This window comes from Halichoeres trimaculatus, unplaced genomic scaffold (genome assembly GCF_033239565.1).
Source record: "Halichoeres trimaculatus isolate MK-OKI-2021-1 unplaced genomic scaffold, fHalTri1.1 fHalTri1_scaffold_10, whole genome shotgun sequence".
Lineage (NCBI taxonomy): Eukaryota > Metazoa > Chordata > Actinopteri > Labriformes > Labridae > Halichoeres > Halichoeres trimaculatus.
This window is the reverse complement of record NW_027437187.1, coordinates 35,684,180-35,703,065: the sequence shown is the minus strand read 5'-3', so window position 1 is coordinate 35,703,065 and position 18,886 is coordinate 35,684,180. Positions and strand designations below refer to the sequence as shown.

The 18,886-nt window shown below is 40.4% G+C and overlaps 1 protein-coding gene across 1 annotated transcript in view; it reads left to right on the top strand.

The window, feature by feature from the left end:
* The window catches only part of tmtc3 (transmembrane O-mannosyltransferase targeting cadherins 3), a 61,221-nt gene that overhangs the window by 1,874 nt on the left and 40,461 nt on the right, over nt 1-18,886 (top strand). The window contains exons 2-6 of the mRNA XM_074676841.1: nt 995-1,208; nt 1,297-1,515; nt 12,538-12,637; nt 15,311-15,426; nt 15,558-15,730. Of these exons, the coding sequence (XP_074532942.1) occupies nt 1,020-1,208; nt 1,297-1,515; nt 12,538-12,637; nt 15,311-15,426; nt 15,558-15,730 (797 nt within the window). The 5' untranslated portion in view covers nt 995-1,019. The remainder of the gene's footprint in view (nt 1-994; nt 1,209-1,296; nt 1,516-12,537; nt 12,638-15,310; nt 15,427-15,557; nt 15,731-18,886) is intronic.

Below are 18,886 nucleotides of genomic sequence, written 5' to 3'. Positions count from 1 at the left end.
TAAAAACAGAAATAATTATAACAAAAAAAAAAAACAAAAAAAAACATTAATCAGAAAAACAAATTTAATTACCACAAAAAATTACTCATAAAATAAAAATAATTTTAGCAAAAAACAAACCAATAAAAAATATTAATCAGAAAAACAAATTAATTACCACAAAAAACAAACCAAAGAATAAATTACTTTGAAAAACCTGAGTTTTTTTTTTTTTCTTCAAGTGAATGCAATACACTTCTGTATGTGGAGCACTTTTATACATGTACAAAAAAGTTTTACAAATATTTATTATTAGTATTATTGTTGTTGTTGTTGTTATTATTATTTAATACTACTTTTAGTTAGTGTAAGAAAAGGGATTAACTGTGACAGGTAAAATTAATGAAGATAAGTGGGAAATGTATTAATTGAGCCAAGTGTAGCTTACTTTCTGTGAGCAGTTGTTTTTTTTTTTTTTTTTGCTTCCACACTTGTGCATTTAAGTATAGTGCGCGTCTTAATGAGTCGAACTGAGGGGATGAAAGGAAGCCTCTACAAGTCATCAGACTGTTAAATCAGCCACCCTCGTGTGCAGCATATTAAAGCCTTGTTGATAGTCCACAACCCTCTCTTCAGTTTGCACTATAGCACAATTAAGCCAGACTTTAATACTGCTTATAAAACTGCAAACAGGTTGACTGTTTCTGACTTCAGGGTCTGCGTGTCAGACCAGATGGTCGACAGCATGGTGAGATTTTTGGTTTGAAAGCATTATGCAGTCATGAATGCTTTCTGTACAGCCCTTAAAGGAGGGATAGTGTTTCTTTTCTATCTTTAAACTGTCCCTTAGGAGCTCCTGTAGTACTTTTGCATAACTTACAGCTCAAAAATCCCAGATTTTCTCTCACTGGTGTTTTAGCGTGTTGTTTTAGCTGCTGTCCCTTTGAGGCTCCTCACTCTGGGAAATCATCATATCCCTCTTTAAAGAGTTTAACCTCTTTTTCCCCCTTTGCAGTGATCAATGACGGCTTTGGTCAGCCATGGCTGTCGTGTCATGGAAAGAGGTTTTACTTTTGACTGGACTGGTGGTGGGATGTTACTGGAACAGTCTGTCATGCGGCTTCGTGTTTGACGATGTCTCCGCCATTCTTGACAACAAGGATCTACGGCCCTCAACCCCTCTTCGTAACCTGTTCCTCAATGACTTCTGGGGAACACCCATGGCTGAGGTGAGTCATGGGCCCCTGAAGCTGACCCTCACTTAACCTGCATTCATTATGACTGTACAGATGAGATCTATTCTGTGTCCTCTTCCAGGAGAGGAGCCATAAATCCTACAGACCCTTGACCGTCCTCACCTTCAGACTGAACTACCTCTTCAGCGAGCTGAGTGCAGCTTCCTACCACCTGCTCAACGTTGTTCTGCATGCTGTGGTGTGTGTGCTTTTCCTGCGGGTCTGCAGATTGTTCCTGGACAGGACTTCCAGCTTGGTGGCCGCCTTATTGTTTGCTGTCCATCCCATCCACACTGAAGCTGTAAGTGTACATCTACACCACAGTTAAAGGTTATTTACACTTTCTTAGCAGCTCATTGATGAGAAAACTTTCAAATTATTTTTATATCTCTCCAAAAACAAGGAATAGAGTTAGCTTTAATATAAAAAATGGGCCAAGTTAGATAAAAGGATGTCTTTCAAGTCCATCTGATAGGACTACCCGCCTACCTGCATGACGAGCAGGGATATTGACAGGGCTGGTTTTGCTTGTGGTTTATTACCCTGCTGATGGATTTGTTGTAGCAACTCTTGAAGAGAGATAAGTAAGGGCGAAAAAGGGTCAGCAGATAAAAAATCTGCCGTGACACAGAAGTGCTGAGGGACTAAAAGTGCTGCTGTAAGCATGCCAGGCCTGTAGTTGGCGCTGTGACTGTCTTCTTGGGCTGATCATCCGGTGTATCGGTGATTGCTAAGAGCAGAAGTGGAGTGCACTTTTTCGGAATGCACATTTTGTTAAAGACAGTCAGCAGATTCAGCAAATTGAGCAGCACAAGCACAACATGGTTTCTGTTAATCTGTTGCATGCGCATGAGCGGACGTCAGCATTTCCACTGAAAACACCAGCTTGCTGTTCACATGGCAACGGTGGCTGCAGCATTTCAGGAAAAATCCACTCTGGAGGCCGTTTTCAAGAGTTTGGGCTTCAGGTCGGCTAAGACACTGTTTCTGTGTAAACATGTGGCTGAAATCCGTTGTTGGGTAACTGGCAGAGATGGGGACACAAGTGTGCGACTCTTATGCCGCGGCCACACCAAACGCGAACACGCGAATTTACTCGCGCGAATGGCCTGTCACGCGCCGCGTGAACGCCCGAGTCTCGCCGCTGGACTTTTTTGACAAGCTGAGGCGCGAACACCCGAATGCGCTGTACTGCGCATGCGGAGTAGAGAGCTCGTTCATTTAAAGACCGAAAGTCCAAAAGAGCATCTGAAAAACAATGAGCTGTGGTTTCCAAAGCATGACAGGAGAGTGTGTGAAAGGTTTGGAGATCACAATCAATGCCTGCTGCCTCTCCCTGGTAATCCACCAGCCCTGCTTGGCTGTTCCCTGCGATCTCATCCCCGATCCCCCGAACCTCCGACCCCCCGTAGCCTACCCCCGACTACCCGAACCCCCGACTACCCGAACCCCCGACCCATGTTCCCGGAGGTCTCCCTGGGGATAATGAAGGGGTGGAGGCAAGAGAGGAGCACAGAGAACTTCCATATTTTCCCTGGCTCTGCCCCTGCCCCGCACTTTTCTCCTCTCAATCAGGCTCAAAACTCCGCTGAGGAAAACACAGTCGGACTCAGTGAAAGCCCGTGCAGGCAAATCCAGCTGGGAACGAATGTTTTCAGAACTTACATTCAAAACCTGTCTCCTCAGAGACTTTCAACCAAGCCTGCTCCTGTTTTTCTGCTCTCTGTAGAGTACACACGTCGTATCGTATAACTCTGGATGATGACACACCACACAGATTGTTTCCTCCTCCATCCTCCGGCGGAGTTGGAGCCGGAGCAGGCGGCAGTTGCCCCCCAACGTTGTCAAAACAATGACGTCGTGGGGGAATATTTTGAACTCGAGCGAATTCGCGTCTACCGCCCAAACGCGTGAACGCTCCAAACTCGCCGCGCCAAACGCGCGGATCGCGCCGCCTGAGGCGAATCGGCGGCTAAACGCGTCTTTGCATTGACCTTGTATGTAATCGCGCCGCAAATTCGCGTTTGGTGTGGCCGCACCATTAAAGGGATACTCTAGGATGGAACAAGTTGGGTCCTATCACAAGGTTTAGGGCAGAAATTACCCCTACAGCAGTGTTTTTGTGCAGCAGAAGCCCAGAGTGCTCGCACCAAACACCCCCTCCCTGCTCCTCTGCCGGTGTCCTCTGCACTCAGACGGGGCCATATTTTACTTGACCACAAACACAAATAAACGGACTCCCTCTGAATAAATCTGATATGGGTCTGCATTCACGCTTTATTTAGAGAATTTTCAGCGCGTTACTTTCACACAAAAACACCGCTAAATAAGGCTCTAGTTCTCATCGTGTCTTAAAACGGCGCTACCTCCGCTGCAGAGCCACAGCTGGCTATGAGGTGCTCGCCGCTTAGTGTATCAGTCCGTGCGTGGCGTGTCAGATATAAACAAACGCAGGTAGTCTGCCAGGACGAAGAGACACGATGAGAACTAGAGCCTTATTCAGCAGTGTTTTTGTGTGAAAGTAACGCGCTGAAAATTCTCTGAATAAAGCGTGAATGCAGACCGATATCAGATTTTTTTGGTGGGAGTCCGTTTATTTGTGTTTTTGGTCAAGTAAAATATGGCCCCGTCTGAGTGCAGAGGAAACCGGCAGAGGAGCAGGGAGGGGGTGTTTGGTGCGAGCGCTCTGGGCTTCTGCTGCACAAAATCACTGCTGTAGGGATAATTTCTGCCCTAAACCTTGTGATAGGACCCAACTTGTTCCATCCCAGAGTATCACTTTAATGTGATTCCTCCCCTTTTTTTTCATGGTAACCATGGTAACCACACGCGCATCGGGTGTGTGCCTGCAGCATCTCATTTGTACATCTCACTTGTACATCGGATTACGTCAATGGCGACTGGCGGCAGACTTGTAGTTGCCACTGTACCATTTGTCATTACATTTGGTTAAAAACTACTTCAAACAGGACGGCTCCAACAAAAGTAGAGCTGACTGCACAGTCTGCAGGATCCGGATCAAAGATGCTGGATCCACCACATAGTTGTACAGTATTCTTAGTAGACTGGATAGCAGCAGATGACAAAAGCTCTTTTTTTTTTTTTTTTTTTTTTTTTACAGTTTTGAGACTTGACTTAGACTTGCAAAAAAAGGATTTGTAAACATCTCTGGTAGATGGCCCCTAAATCTAGACCCTGGATCCTGTGGCAGAAAAGCACCTTATATCAGCTCTTCTTTTAGGGACTGGAAACACCAGCATTCTTGGGGGAAACAGAGGCCAAGAAGAGAGATCAAAAACCTTTTCTTCTGGGTGGTCAACAAACAAAATCAAGCTGTCGCTTCGTGCAAGTTATTAAAAACCCCTACATAAAAAGGACGGCGCACAGAAAAGATGACAAATCACGGTTGTGACAGAGCTGCAGCAGCGGGGCTTCCTCCACGAACAAACAGACTAACAAATCAGACACGTTCAACACAAAACCAGCTGCAGCTGTCAAATGAAGGAACAACAACTAGAAAATTAAGACTATTTAAATGAGTGTGATTACATCTGTGTACTCCCAAATAATCATAAAAACAGCATTAAAATCTGATGACGACATACTTTTATTTATCTTCTTTTATTAGAGAATAAAGTTTTAGTGGTTCCATCAGCCTGTGTAGAATGATAAGATCATTACAACTTTTAAAAAACATCCAGGAAGGCAGGAAGTGTTTCGTCTCGCTCTGCTTCCTCGATAACATCCACACAAAAAACTCACTGATCCAGACAATTGATCGGTCGGTACGGCGTGCTTTTAAACACCCTCAGCTCCGGTTGACATGACCCACCATCATAAACCTGACACCCCCGGGTCAACCCTAACGTTTCCTTCCTAACCACAGAAAGACCTCAGGCAAGCTGCCAAGATAATCCTCATTCACAGGCATAAGATAAGCAAACCTCAGAATGGCTGAGTCACCAAGTTCAAACCCTCAGAATAAGTGAGTCTGTACATCCGGTCAGTACTCGGTGCATCTTCTGTTGACAGAGAAAGCAAACATTTCTGAAGTCCAAACTCTTTATGTACAATAAGCTGAGGCTACAGTCGAAGAAATGTGTATGAACGTCCCATACGTGCCCTCTCTGAACTGCAGAGAGGGGATAGGAAACCACTTGTCTGCTGTTTACTGTGCTGCAATAACATAACCGCCTCGACATTGTTCCAACATGCCCACCAGCTCTGTGTGCAGGGTGGGGTCAGATATTGCTGTTTTCTCCTCGCAGGTGGCCCTATCAATGCTCTTATTTACCTACATGCATGGTTCATCACAGGATTAAAACTAAAGACCTGCAGCCCATCTTTAGTGTTTCAGACTCCGAGTTTTGATAAGTTATTAAACAACTCTAAAGTGATCAGATCCTGCTCTTTATATCCTGTTCAGCTCTCCTCATACAAAGCTTCCTGTCTCAGTCGAGGACTTTGTTTACTCACATTCTTTAAAGTGAGATTAAGGCCACCATCACCTAAACCCCCCGTTAATACACTTAAACCCCTTCTGTTTATGTTGCCTCATCAGCCAGGGCTGTCAGTCTTCCTCCTTTGAATTTGGACGTCGTTGGCTTTGAAAGTATTTAAAGAAGGGATTAATGCGTAGTGAAAGGATGCTTAACGGTAAATAAACTGTGGGTAACTGTTTTGTTTTTTAAAAAAACAAAAGGAAAATCTGTTATTAAGGAGCATGTATAACCAGACTCAGAATGAAAAGTACTTTATTCATTCCAGGGGAAATTTTGTCTTTACAAATTTTCCTTTTGTACGATAAAGTTATATCAAAGTCGTAATAGAAAGTACAAATAAATAGGGATTAAATGCTAAATACATTGAATAAAAATAATACCAGGCTCTGCATTTCATCTACAGGCGGTGGTGGCGCTTGTTTTTTTTTCTCTTCTAACTCTCTCTTTCAGTAATCCGTCAACTTTTAAGATGTAATAAATAAAGCTGTGTTAGGGCCAGAGGGTCCAGGAACTTTATGTTCCTGGTGAAACATCCCCAGAACTAAACAGTTCATGTGTCCCCTTGTTTGTCTGACCACAGCCCTGAGGACCTGGATGGATAACGCAAATCAGCCCCAGACCAGTAGAGGGCAATAACACAACAATGAAGGCCTTTATCAGTGAAACTGACTCGTGTGAATAAGGGTCTTCAACCTGTGGCTCTGGAGTCTCATGTGGCCCTTTAAACTTCTTTGCAGTGGCTCCTTGTAGCTTTAAAAAATATATTAAAATAATATTTTTTGTTGTTCTTACAGAGGGTATTTATTGTTAAAACATTGACATGAAAAAGAGACGCACACTAACACTTCACTGAACTAAATGTGCATCACACCTGTCAAAGCTTTCATTTTTGTTTTTTTTTACATTTTTTGAAAAACTTTTTGACATTTTTTCAAATTTAGAAAAAGATCACTTTTTAAAAGTTTTTTGCAAAGTTTTAAAATAAATGCAAATTTCATTTTTTTTGTTTTCTAGAACTTTTTGCAATTGTTTATATTCCATTTTTTTTTAAATACACATTTTTGACATTGGTAATTTTTAAAAATTAAGCAAATTTTTGATTTTTTTTTGCAAATAATGAAATTTTGGCAATTTTTGAAATTTCAAAACTTAGGGAAATTCTGCTAATTGTTAAAAATTCATATGTTTTGCATATTGGTGACATATATGGAATTACACATTTTTCTTTTTAAGAATATTTTAAATTTTATTAAAAACAAAAAAAATTAAGACATCACATGTTCAATTTTAGAAACACAAAAAACTTCTTGCTTAGCTAATTATTCACTAGATTTTAACTTTGTTTAGAATTTTATACACCTTTTTGTCTTTATTGTGAAGATGAAGTAGATTTTGTTGCTCCCAAATGACTTAAAACCAGGTGAGCTGAGGAAAAATTGCTTCTTTGAAAATAAAGGGTTGGTGACCCCTGCCTTAGATGGAGACAGACAAGCTGTGTAGCTCTGCAGCTAGCCTTTGAGAATGGAGATGGATTTTTTGATTCTTAGAAGGCAACTGGCTCTAGTGACTAAGGTGGAAGCTGTTTCTAAAAGCCCCAAAAACTGTTTCAAGCGGCACAACAGAGGGCTGCTCCCCTGTCTAAAGCATGGATACCCACTGACACGTTCAGCTGAAGGTCTCCAGTTTACAGGGTCACTCTTTAAATTGGAACACCGGGAGCTGACAGAGAATGATTGGTCACATCCATTCAGCTCGGCACACATTTTTGTGGCGTTTCCACTTAGTAATCCTGAGACAGACCCTCAAACAACAGAGACAAATTGTACCACTTTTTGCGACCCTTCTGTAGGTGAACCAGACTAAACCAATCCCAGAAGGTGGAGCTACAACACTGCAGATCATTGATAGGTTATAAGAATTGTCACTTCCTGTATTTCCCCTCGTGAAACACAGACTTCTCTGAAACAAAGCTAGATCACAAAGAAAACAAATTGCTGGATGCCTTCCACAGTTGCTCTTTGTATACCATGTTGCATTTCTCTACTTCGTTGGATTTATTAGCGGGGTACACTGTCACGCTGATATGGCGTCACAGTATTATGTAACTCATGCCTCTATCTATGCCCAGCCTACCACGACAGGGCACGGGTGGCTGTGGAAATGCAAACAAGATCAGTCTCAACCGATCCAGCCCGTACCAAAATGTACTGATCCAACCCAGACTGCTTGATGGAGGGGGTTTTCGCGCTATCAGGCTCAAAGACGACCATTGTTTGGGAGGTACTAAACCAAGTCCATCACAGCTGGGGGTCAATTTGATGTGGAAAAACACTGGCTGCTCTACCAATCAGAAATGTTCAGCTTTCAGGCTCCACCTCCCAAAGTAGTACCCTCAGGTAGAGCTGATTTCAGGGGTAAGTGTATCTCCCAGAACTAAACTTCTATCCTAGTTCTGATTGTGGAAATGCAGCTTTGATGTTTTGTAATTAAATTATGAAATAAAATGAGTCAGTGTTTATGATAGAAAATGTGCCTGAAGCCACCAGATTTATAACAAGTATGGAAAAGATTTGATAACAAACAGGATATTTTAAAAGTCATAATTCCACTTTAACAGTGGATACAGTTATGGTAGCCGCGTATCACGACTTTGATCACGACCACAATGTTGACTGAACTCTATCGGAAACCAGAAACCTTTAGCTTATCGTTGAACTTGATCTGCTTCTCTGTGGGGCTTGTCTGAAAAGAATCTTCCCCGATTAGGACATGTAACTCACCCCATTGAGAGGAGCTGAACTGATGACCAGACAGGCCCTGACCAGAGGGGAAAAACAAAGAAAACATTCTGCTTCTTGTGGTGGAGTGCTACTGTTACACAGCATGTCCCGCTGCGCCAATCTTCCTCGTGGTGTTCTCTAATCTATGCAGAGTCTCTCAGACCTCTTGAATGGAAACAATTTGCCTCACAAATGAGCCCATAGAGTTAGTCCAGCGAATGGCCTTCATGTTATCGTCGTCTGGAATCTCGCTCTGAACGGATCATTTGTTTTTGAGTCATGCTCCAAGCACTGAAGGTTCCTTCACGATAAGTGCGCACAAAGGGTCCCTGTGTGTCCCCATATCTCCCTCTGTGGCTTTTTCAGCTGTCTGTGTTTGAATGGGGGCTCCTCTTTGTCTTTATCTTCAAGTATCAAGTCAAATACAAATTATTTAGTGTCAGCAGGACAGAGGAAGGGCAGCGAGGAGGAAATAACTCACTATAAAGCTGCATCTCTTCCTCCTGCAGACAGAAGAACAGATAATGTGGTCGGTTGCCTGAGGAATTATAGAAATATAGGGCGGCAGAGTGGGGACATCTTTTCTTCCGAACCATTTAATCAGCTACGAACTGAGAAGTCTGTCAGCAAACACATTCATCACCCTGTCTCTAAAGATAATTCACAGGACGTAGTCTATAATCTTCCTCCTGACTTTCTAGATACTGAATAAATACATCAGCTTATCATGACAGATCTCCATGATATGCTTCTCTAACACAACATATATTGCATTATGATTATGATAGGGTATGAAAATTGCGATAGTTTCAAAAACTATGGTGATTCAAAGTGATGAAGGGAAAGAAAGGGAAGCAGTCACCCAATGGAAAACAAAACAGCTCAAGGTCGTTGCAGGAAAAGTAAGATAAGTGAAAGTTGCACTGAAAAAATCATCTTTTGAGCTCTCTCTTTGCGTTTGGAGTCTGCAGTTACGTTTTATGTCTTGATTGTTGTCCCTGGACACCAAAGTTGCTGCGGTGTCCTCACTAGTTTTGTCCCTGTGTGTGCCCAGAGATCAAACATGTAACCTTTGTTGCATCGTCTACACACGAGATCAGCTGTTAGCCACCTGTAGCATATCAATGCTAACTGGTGCTTGGCCTGATGTTGGCCATGTTTTCCTCTCTGATGGAAACATGTCCCACCCCTTTAGAAGACTTTGGGTTAAATAGTTCCATTATTTTTTTTTTAGTATATTCTATACTCAACTTATTTTATTTGATAAATGATTATTGTAATGATTAAAAATTTATCCTTATTTCAACTTTTAAATAATTCCAAAAACTGTGGTGACACCAAGCAAAATACAGGGGGTCTAGACAAAGGAATGGTTACCTTTCACATTTCAAACAATACGGTACCAATGCGTGGTACGGGGTAATCGGTATTGGTACTCTAAAGCTGCGTTTCCACCAAGCAGTACGGGTCGGTTCAGTACGGTTTGGGACGGTTTGGGACAGTAAAGTCTGATCCCGTTTGCGTTTCCACAGCAAACTGTGCCCTCTCGTGGTGGGCGGCGTGTAAGCCAGATGCTGGAAGCCGCAGCTGGTAAACAATAGCGCGACGCTGTAGCAGCTTACCCCGCTATTAAATCCAACAAAGAAGAAAACGCGACACAGTAAACAAAGAGCACGGATGGAAGACATGCAGCATTTCGTCCTCTCTGTGATTTTCATGTAATCTCTGCTACAAAGTGCAATCAAGCTTTGTTTCAGAGAAGACTGTGTGCCGCCAGGAGAAATGCAGCCGCTGTCGGGGTAAGTGACGATTCTTTTGACCAATCAACCGTCTGCAGTGTGTTGCTCCACCTTCCGAGAGCGGATCGATTTGGTCTGGCACCCATACGAAAAGGGTCCCAAAAAAGTGGGACGGCTCGTCTCGGTTTTTAGGGATCCGTCCCGGGATGAGTCAGTGGAAACGCCGCTAAAAGCGCACCGTACCGAGACAAACCGACCCGGACTGCTCTGTGGAAACGCGGCTTTAGGTACCAATTTTGGGTACTTCTGTGTGTGTTTATGTGGTATATTAAGTAGGAAAATCGCTAATTCTCACAGTCACAAGGATACGTCTAGGTATCAAGCTTTGTACTTTTTGATTTAACATTAATTGTTAGTCGGTGCTACAGAAGGAATTTGGTCGTTACCTATAAAACTACCCAAGTAGGTACACACATCTAAATTAGGGACGCACCAATTCAACTTTCCTGATTCTGATACTGATACTGATCTGATACCAGAATCAGAATCACCTTTATTCGCCAAGTATTTTCAGGGATACAAGGAATTTGACTCCGTTTTAAACTGCACTCTCTCAGACCCAGAGAAACACTAAATATTACAAAAAGTAGAAAAAATAGAGCTTAAGTAGTAGAGAAAAATAAAGATAATCACAATATTAAATAAAGAACTTTGTACAGAGTAGAATAAAAATATATACACAATTTAAGTTAAAAAAGGACTGCACTGAGTAGATGTCAGAATGTGCAATTTGCAATAGAGTGTACCAGTACCAGTGTTAATTAATAACCTGGGCTGGTAATGCTTTGGGTAAAAGGCAAAAAATTAGTTCATATAATATCCAAAATTAATATTTATCTCAACTAAAATATTTAGATGTTTGCCAGCAAAACAATGCAGCTCAATGAAGAGAATTTCTATTCTAAACTTAACACCCTGTGGACTGGTAATGCAGCTAAAAAATAAAGAAAGTGCATCAGAAGTAACATTTCAAACCAAATGGCCAAGAGTGCTGGTAAAAGAAAAAAAAAAAGGCATGGTTGCCTGGATTGGCACCATGGATCGGCTCCTTCCCACCGCTACTGATCCAGCTTTGAGGGCACTGGTACACCTGTACAAGATACCAGGATTGGTATTGATATTGGTGCACCCCAACTCTCAATAAACCCAAGAAAAGCCTTGAAAGCCTCAACTGCAAAATCTTGGGAGGGTCTCTTCAAAAGTATATTTAAAAACAAATGGATGATGTCACAGAAACTACATCCAAATATCATACAAAGATTCAGATTCATTTCAAGTGTCATTACATACATTGATAAAAACCGTATGATACATTTTTAGCACAGATATCTTTTTATAAAGTGAGAGAATGTGGATCAATGTTTCTAATTTGTTTTGATGATACTGATCTAGCCCATCTTTGTTAACGTTGTAAGTGTTTTAGCACCAAGCAAGTTTACATCAAAAATTGAAAAGAACGGTCTGGTCTAAGAGAGCTCTGTGTTTTTTGGCATACATATCAGAAAGACAGCTCCTGATTTTGTCTTTTGTTTGACGGACAGCCCCTTTATCTGACATTATTTTGTACACTTGTCAGGTCTGGATGTATGGTAATTTCTCTGAGACGAGTTTGTGCAGTACCATTCACAGATCAGTACTTGTTTAGAAACTGTTCCTATGAAGCTGTCACGCTCTCCTGGCCCCTGAGGGATGCAGAATAGACACCACAGATCTTTTTTTTTCTAGTGTGCCTTGTAGAGAAGGACTCCAAGCTGTTTTTTTAGGGTTTATCTACAGGTCTTTGGTCACGGTACAAGTAAGAATGTTATTTCTTCCATAGAGGGCACTCATCATTTACACATATGACAGACGTTTTCTTTCAGGAGGAGTGTTGTACAAAGATGTATATCTCTGCTGTTTGCTGTGATGCTTTACCTGATCAGACCTGTTTTTACAGCTGGATTCAAGGGTTTCTGTCACAGGAGAGGAGGAGAGTGGTGTTTATCTTTTTCTGAGCTGTATCTGGAGGATTGTCCTGTAGTCATGTGTCATTACTCTTCTGCCAACAGGTTAAGGATTAATGGGTGTTTTCTTGACCTCTGGGGGTGCATGTTGGGAGACATTGAACACCCCATCCTCCATGATCCATGTTGAATTTCACTTTTATTTACAGCTTTGTTTGCTGTAAAATGAAGCTTTAGCTCAAACTTATCGTTATGGATAGTCAGCTGGACTGACACTCTGTGTTTTTTCTCATCCTCAGGTCACAGGTGTCGTTGGGAGAGCTGAACTCCTGTCTTCGATTTTCCTCCTGGCTGCTTTCCTCGCCTACACAAAATCAACAAGTGCAGACCATTCAATCGGTGAGTCACTCAGTCTTTATTTGGTTGTAATTTCACAAAACCAAAGCAGAAAATCACCATTTCCTCAAAACCTATACTTAAATTTAAACTATTTGACCAGTTGTGTTAGAAAAAAATCAGAAAACAAACAAGATTTTTGCACATTTTACAACTCTGGACCATGGAGTCTGCAGGTAACAAATATCAAATTAGTTTGTTAAGTGTGGCTAAAATTAGCAGAGTAAGCACCACAAGCCTTCAGTCCTCCTTTCAGTTGATGAGCCACGCAGCGTGAAACTGTGAATTTCGCTGTCCATGTGCGTTTGTTTTCAAGTGTTTACTCCACAGATGTGCATTACTGGAAACACCCTGCCTTAACTTTTATCAAACTTTTATTTTTTCAAGAAAATTGTAGCGCTGAGGTCTAAAAACCTGTCCTTTGTACATACACAGTCACAGTGATAGTGCTAAGGTACATAATTGCTGATAACACAAAAGACAGGGTGTCCGCGGGTCATTAAAAAGCATTGAAAGTTGATAAATCAGTTGTGAGACAATTAAGGCCTTTAAAAAGTATTAAAAAGTCTTAATCGAAGTGTTATGAGGTATTAAATGTTATCTGTATTCAAGCTTTGACTCCAAACGTATCCATGAATATTTATTTTCCTCCTTGCAACTGTTACAAATTAACCTGACACGCCACACAGACAGTTCCATATATCCACCATGGAAATAGTCCATCTATTTGGAAAATGTTTTCAGGGTCTGAACCTTCAAAAATAACCACACCTGGTGATTGGACGATCATCCTGCTCGTCACAGTCATCACAGACCACCGTGAGGATCTAGAAAAGCTTTAGTGTCTCAAAATATTTGTCTTTAGATCATAAGAGTTTCCCAAGCCTCCTGAGAAAATTTCTCGGACTTTTGATAACCTGGGATCTTGGATTCTTACGATTTAGAGAAAGCTTTCCTCAGCTCCTCTGCGCCTTGACTGCGCCTCTCTTGGCACTGCAGGAAACTTGCAAAGTGCGCTGGTCACGCCCTTTCTGCCCGGCACAGATCGGCGCAGGGCAGGTGCGCCTGCACTTGCGCCTGGTCTACGAAATTAGAGCCCAAGGTATTTATTAATACAGTTACTAGCTCTGTTTTTTGAGACGTGACAACAAGCAAAGTTGTAATTTTGTGAGGCACAGGCTTTATGTAGCGCGACCAGCCCAACATATCCGTAGGCTAATGTGACGACAAACTCAGTTTGTACAGTAGTTCAATAGCCGTCTGTACGTGACGCTGATGGCTTTTGTTCTTATTATTTTATTATTCTATTAACACTCTTGATATTGTCTTTTTTATACTTGCTTTTACGCTTTTTGTTACCTTTTCTTTTTCTTGCTGGTGGACGTTTTTTGCTTTTTATTTTGGTCCTTATGGTCACATTTCATATTGAATGGTTCTTGAATTGTCTGGGTTCATATGTCATAGGAAACTGCAGTATTAATAAGACTGTCTCATCTGAAATTAAGCGTTTTTGTTGTATTTACTTCGTGGTAAACCTCATGTTTCTTGTTTTTATGTTCTGGGTGTTATCAGGGAATTTATAAAACTTCTGTTTTAAAATGCCATACAAATAAAGTTTTTACAATAATAATAATAATGATGATAAAAAATATAATTATATTAACAATAATTATGAAATTGTTATTATAATTATTATAAATAGCATTATAATTTATGACTAGCATAATAATAATAATAATAATAATAATAATAATAATATCATTATTATCATTATTATTATTATTGTTATTATTATTATTATTATTATTATTATTATTATTTATAAAGTGAATACTGATAATTGCTGATTCAAACAAACACCCTTCATACAGCTCAATCTTTACATTCAACTTTTAATGTTGTAGCACAATGTAATGCCATATCTCATCTGTGCTGGTTTACATCAGGGTTGTAGAGCAGTACAGTAGCAGCCACTAGCCAGAGCTACATGATAAATCCTGATTTGAGCATAGATATGAGCAAACATCCACTTTCTGGTCATACATAAGTATGATAAATGAGGGCCCTTGGCTTAATGAGGCACTGTATGCTCTGTGAACTGTCACAAAATCAAAGTTTCCCTTCAGTTTTCAATATCCCAAGCACATCAGTAGCTCATGTTTATGAAGGGTTGTTGGTTTGGAAACCCATGCCAAGTGTCTGTCAGCGCTCTTCCCCCAGACACCTGGCAGCTTCCTCGAACTGCGTTCCAGATCTGAGGCTGAATATTCAAAAGAGCTGATGGCTGAACTCCCTCACCTCTGCTAACGAGGTGCTTCATTCATACGGTCCTCTTTAATTAAGAGAGGCTAACACATCAACATTACCAATGAGGTGTCTCCGTTAGCGGCCAACAATCAATCAGAAGGAAAATATTTAGGAGTGTACAGGACGAGCTTTGATAAAAACCTGTGATGAAACAATTTCAGGTCTGACGACTTTCTTTCATCTCACGCTGAAAAAGTTTTTCATTGATTTAATAAAATGTTTTGATTGGATGCTGCTGTTGGTGTTAAACCACAGATTTTGTTCAGTGAAGGCTGAAATGATGGAAGAGGCTGTTTCCTCTTTGGATCAAAACAATTATCTCTAAAAGCTTTGCCAGTTTGTGTAAGTGTTCCCTCTCTTGTTGTGCAGTTTGGACTCCCATCGCCCTGACGGTCGTTCTTGTGGCTGCTGCAACGCTTTGTAAGGAGCAGGGGATCACCGTCGTTGGGATCTGCTGTGTCCATGAAGTGTTCGTGGCTCAAGGGGTGAGAAAACTAATCCCTCTGTGCAACATCAACATTATGCATCCCTTAACTACAAGGAAACTTTGAGGATCGAATAAAGAATGAGAAATTCTTGATCCATTCTTCACGTCTCCTCCTTTTGCTCTTCTCAGTTCACTCTACCCATGCTGCTGGACACACTCCGCCAAGTGCTGCAGGGTAAAGATGGTTTCCCCTACGCTGTCCTCCAAACTCTGCTTAAACTCATCGTCCTCGTCATCAGCACCCTGCTGCTCGTCATCATCAGGGTCCAGGTCATCCAGTCCCAGCTCCCGGTCTTTACCAGGTAGGAAACATATTTCTTTGGACATTCCTCCTCCTGATGGAAACCATTTCCTGAAAAATGTGAAAAGTCATTGTGCAAAGAAAGATGCAGGGAACTTCTGGTTGCCTTGTTGAATTGGCACAAAAAGAGTGTCTAACAAGGCAACACGGCAAACAAAAAATCCTGACTGCAACTGATGAAAGCACAACCACATTTCAGGAAGACATGTTGTTTCTAATTCAAGACTCCATAAACCCACTTTAGTCTTCTCTCAGAATCATCGTACTTCTGTGGAGTCACCATCAAACTTTCTTTACTCTTAACTAGAATCATCTAGATCAGCTTGATGACCACTCTTGGGAAGCCAATCTACATATTTTGTGGATTCTTGAGGGCAGTGAGGATGGTAAAGGCCTGGTTATGTTGATGTTGGAGGTATTAATCTAGATGATGGCCTCTGAGCTGGTGAGAGCACATCTACCCCAACGGTGGAAATCTGACTGAATAAAATATTACTGAAATAAATAATTTCTATTTTTCTGAAAGAGGGTACTGATGATTAAAGACACTGACACTAAAAACAATCCTGCGTTAACATTTAGTTGAACTAAATCTTCATCCCATCTGTCAATAAAGCCTGCCACCGCTCTACTTCACCTCCTACAACATCAACAGCCCACCAACTTTCCATGCACCTGTGGCTAACCTCAAGTTTTACAGCCCTGGGAAGATAACTACATCTACAAAAAGACTCATCTGGAAGAAAATACTGATTTTAATTCTGTGTGGATTCATTTATCTGCCTAGTGTTGGATTGATATACATATATTAATATATGTACTAATTTACGTAAAATCAAAAGGTACCATGTTCAGGTACCTTAACCCATCCTTGTGACTGTGAGGGAGTGGAAGAGTAGGCAATTTTCTATGCTGGACATGAACCTAGCATTGCAAGTCTAATATATATTGAAGAAAAAATATGTTAATTGAAGAATTTTGAGATTTAATTATTATTAAATTTTATCAAATTGATATTTTTTACTGCAAGCAAACGAAAAAGTACTGGGAAATGGTACTGTTAAGTACCAATACCAACCCAGTATCGGTGCTGTATCGTTTCAAATGTAAAAGTTACCCATCCCTATGCTTGATATGTGGTAAGACATTAGCAAACAACAGAATATAATAAATTGAGCAATATTATCAATATTTTTTTTTTAAATTTAGATATTTTTTCAAAAACTTTGGCCTTTTTTTTTTTGCAAAGTTTAAAAATACAAAATAGTTATATTTTTTTGCAAATTTTTGAAATGTCAGAAAAATTTTGCATTTATGACATTTTTGTCCAATTTTTACATATTTTTTTACAAATTTTTTAATTTCAAAATTTTTGCAAATTGGGAAATGTTTTTTTCTTTTTTTCTTTTTTTTCCAGATGTATTAAAAACAAAAAACCAAGACATCACATGTACAATTGCATAAATTCCGAAATAACTTCTTGTTTCAGTCATTATTTACTAGATTCTAATTATGTTTTGAATTTTATACACTTTATCGTCTTTACTGTGAAGATAAATTAGATTTTGTTGCTCCAGAATGACTTCAGTCCAGGTGAGCTGAGGCTAAAGGGCGCTTGTTGTTAAGCAGTTATTTTTCAGTTTAACCAGACACACTTTCTTTAGAACTTTATCTCACCTTGCAGATCAGAAAACATGATCAGATCACAAACATGACTGAAATGCTTTCCACAATCAGATGCCATCTGTCATCTGTGCTGGCTCACATCCAGGTGGTAGAGCTTCATGCTAGCATAGCAGTAGCAGTGAAGGATGGCTCCTCTACCAATCAGAGACATCATGAAATCATGAAAATATCATTTTTTAGCTCTACAGACTGGCAATTCAGTCATCATTTTAAACATTTTAGCTCAAAATTATATTATATCAGAATTTTCTTCACATGTAGCAAAGGGTTGTGGCAGGAATTCACTTGGACTGTGCATTTGCTACTTGTATAAAACTAAAGCTCAAAGGAAAGAACTCAACAACTCTTCCAGCTGACGTCTTTAAATGAACTGATTCATAAGGATGTGAAAATGTGGGGGTTCAAAAAACACATCCGAGGACAAAAGACCAGATTAAAGTTGTAAAAAAGTGCAGAATGTGAAATCTTTGGGACTAAAAAAGTTGTTTGCAAGTCAAAATAGTCTGCGTATGAAAATAATCCTAATGAAATCCAGATCCGGATCCTGCCATAAAAACATCCTGATATATGTTGATCACATCGCCCCCTATTGGAGAACATTTCCTTATAATCTGATAGAGTTAGAGTTGATAAAAGCAGAGGGATAAAGAGTGACGTAGGACTCAGGCAGTTTGCTGCTGTGGTCACTGTTTTTTTGTTCTTTTATTGATTGAAATGTTTTCGTAATGTTCCATTGGAAACTAATTTAGCAACTTAAATGTTCAAAAACACTTTTTTATTTTGAAAACATAAGAATAGGATTAGTTTTGAGGCTTTGAGTCAGTTTGCGGCTCTCCTGAGTTAAATCTAAAAGTCAAGCTTTACAGCTGCTCCGTCTTAGCTGCATGAATGGAAATAAAGGGCAGAGGAATGTAGTCCAAATCAAGATTTAAACATAAATGGATTATATGGTTATATAAACACATTATACCGGGCTGATGTCGCTTTTTCTTTAAGATTACGCAACAGTTTACATAATGTATTTATTGGTTTGATTAAAGAAGAAAATCTTCCCATGGCCTCTGACTTCCTGCAGCTGACTGATGTGACTAACAGGCCCTCGTCCGTTTTATGGAGCTCTCTGCGTTAGCGTGATTGTTCTTACTCAGTGTCGCTCTACGTCTGTAATCTGAAACGCAAACAATTTTCACATCCCAGAAGATCAAATGTGATAACATCTTTTAATCCTCTTACATGAGCGTGAATTTTGGGAGATAAAATCTGCTGTTTTCTTACATCCTTCAGCTCCTGCAGTGGTTTCCAGTTACTCATTTGCATCCTCGGATGATACAGCGCCTCCTTAACGCACGCCAGTACACCTGCTGGGCTGATGCATGCTTGTGATATTTGTGGTGATGGTGGAGGAAAAGAAGAGATCGTAATCACTGCAGAGGAATTTCACTGTAAACAAGATAGTTGCAACATGAAGCGC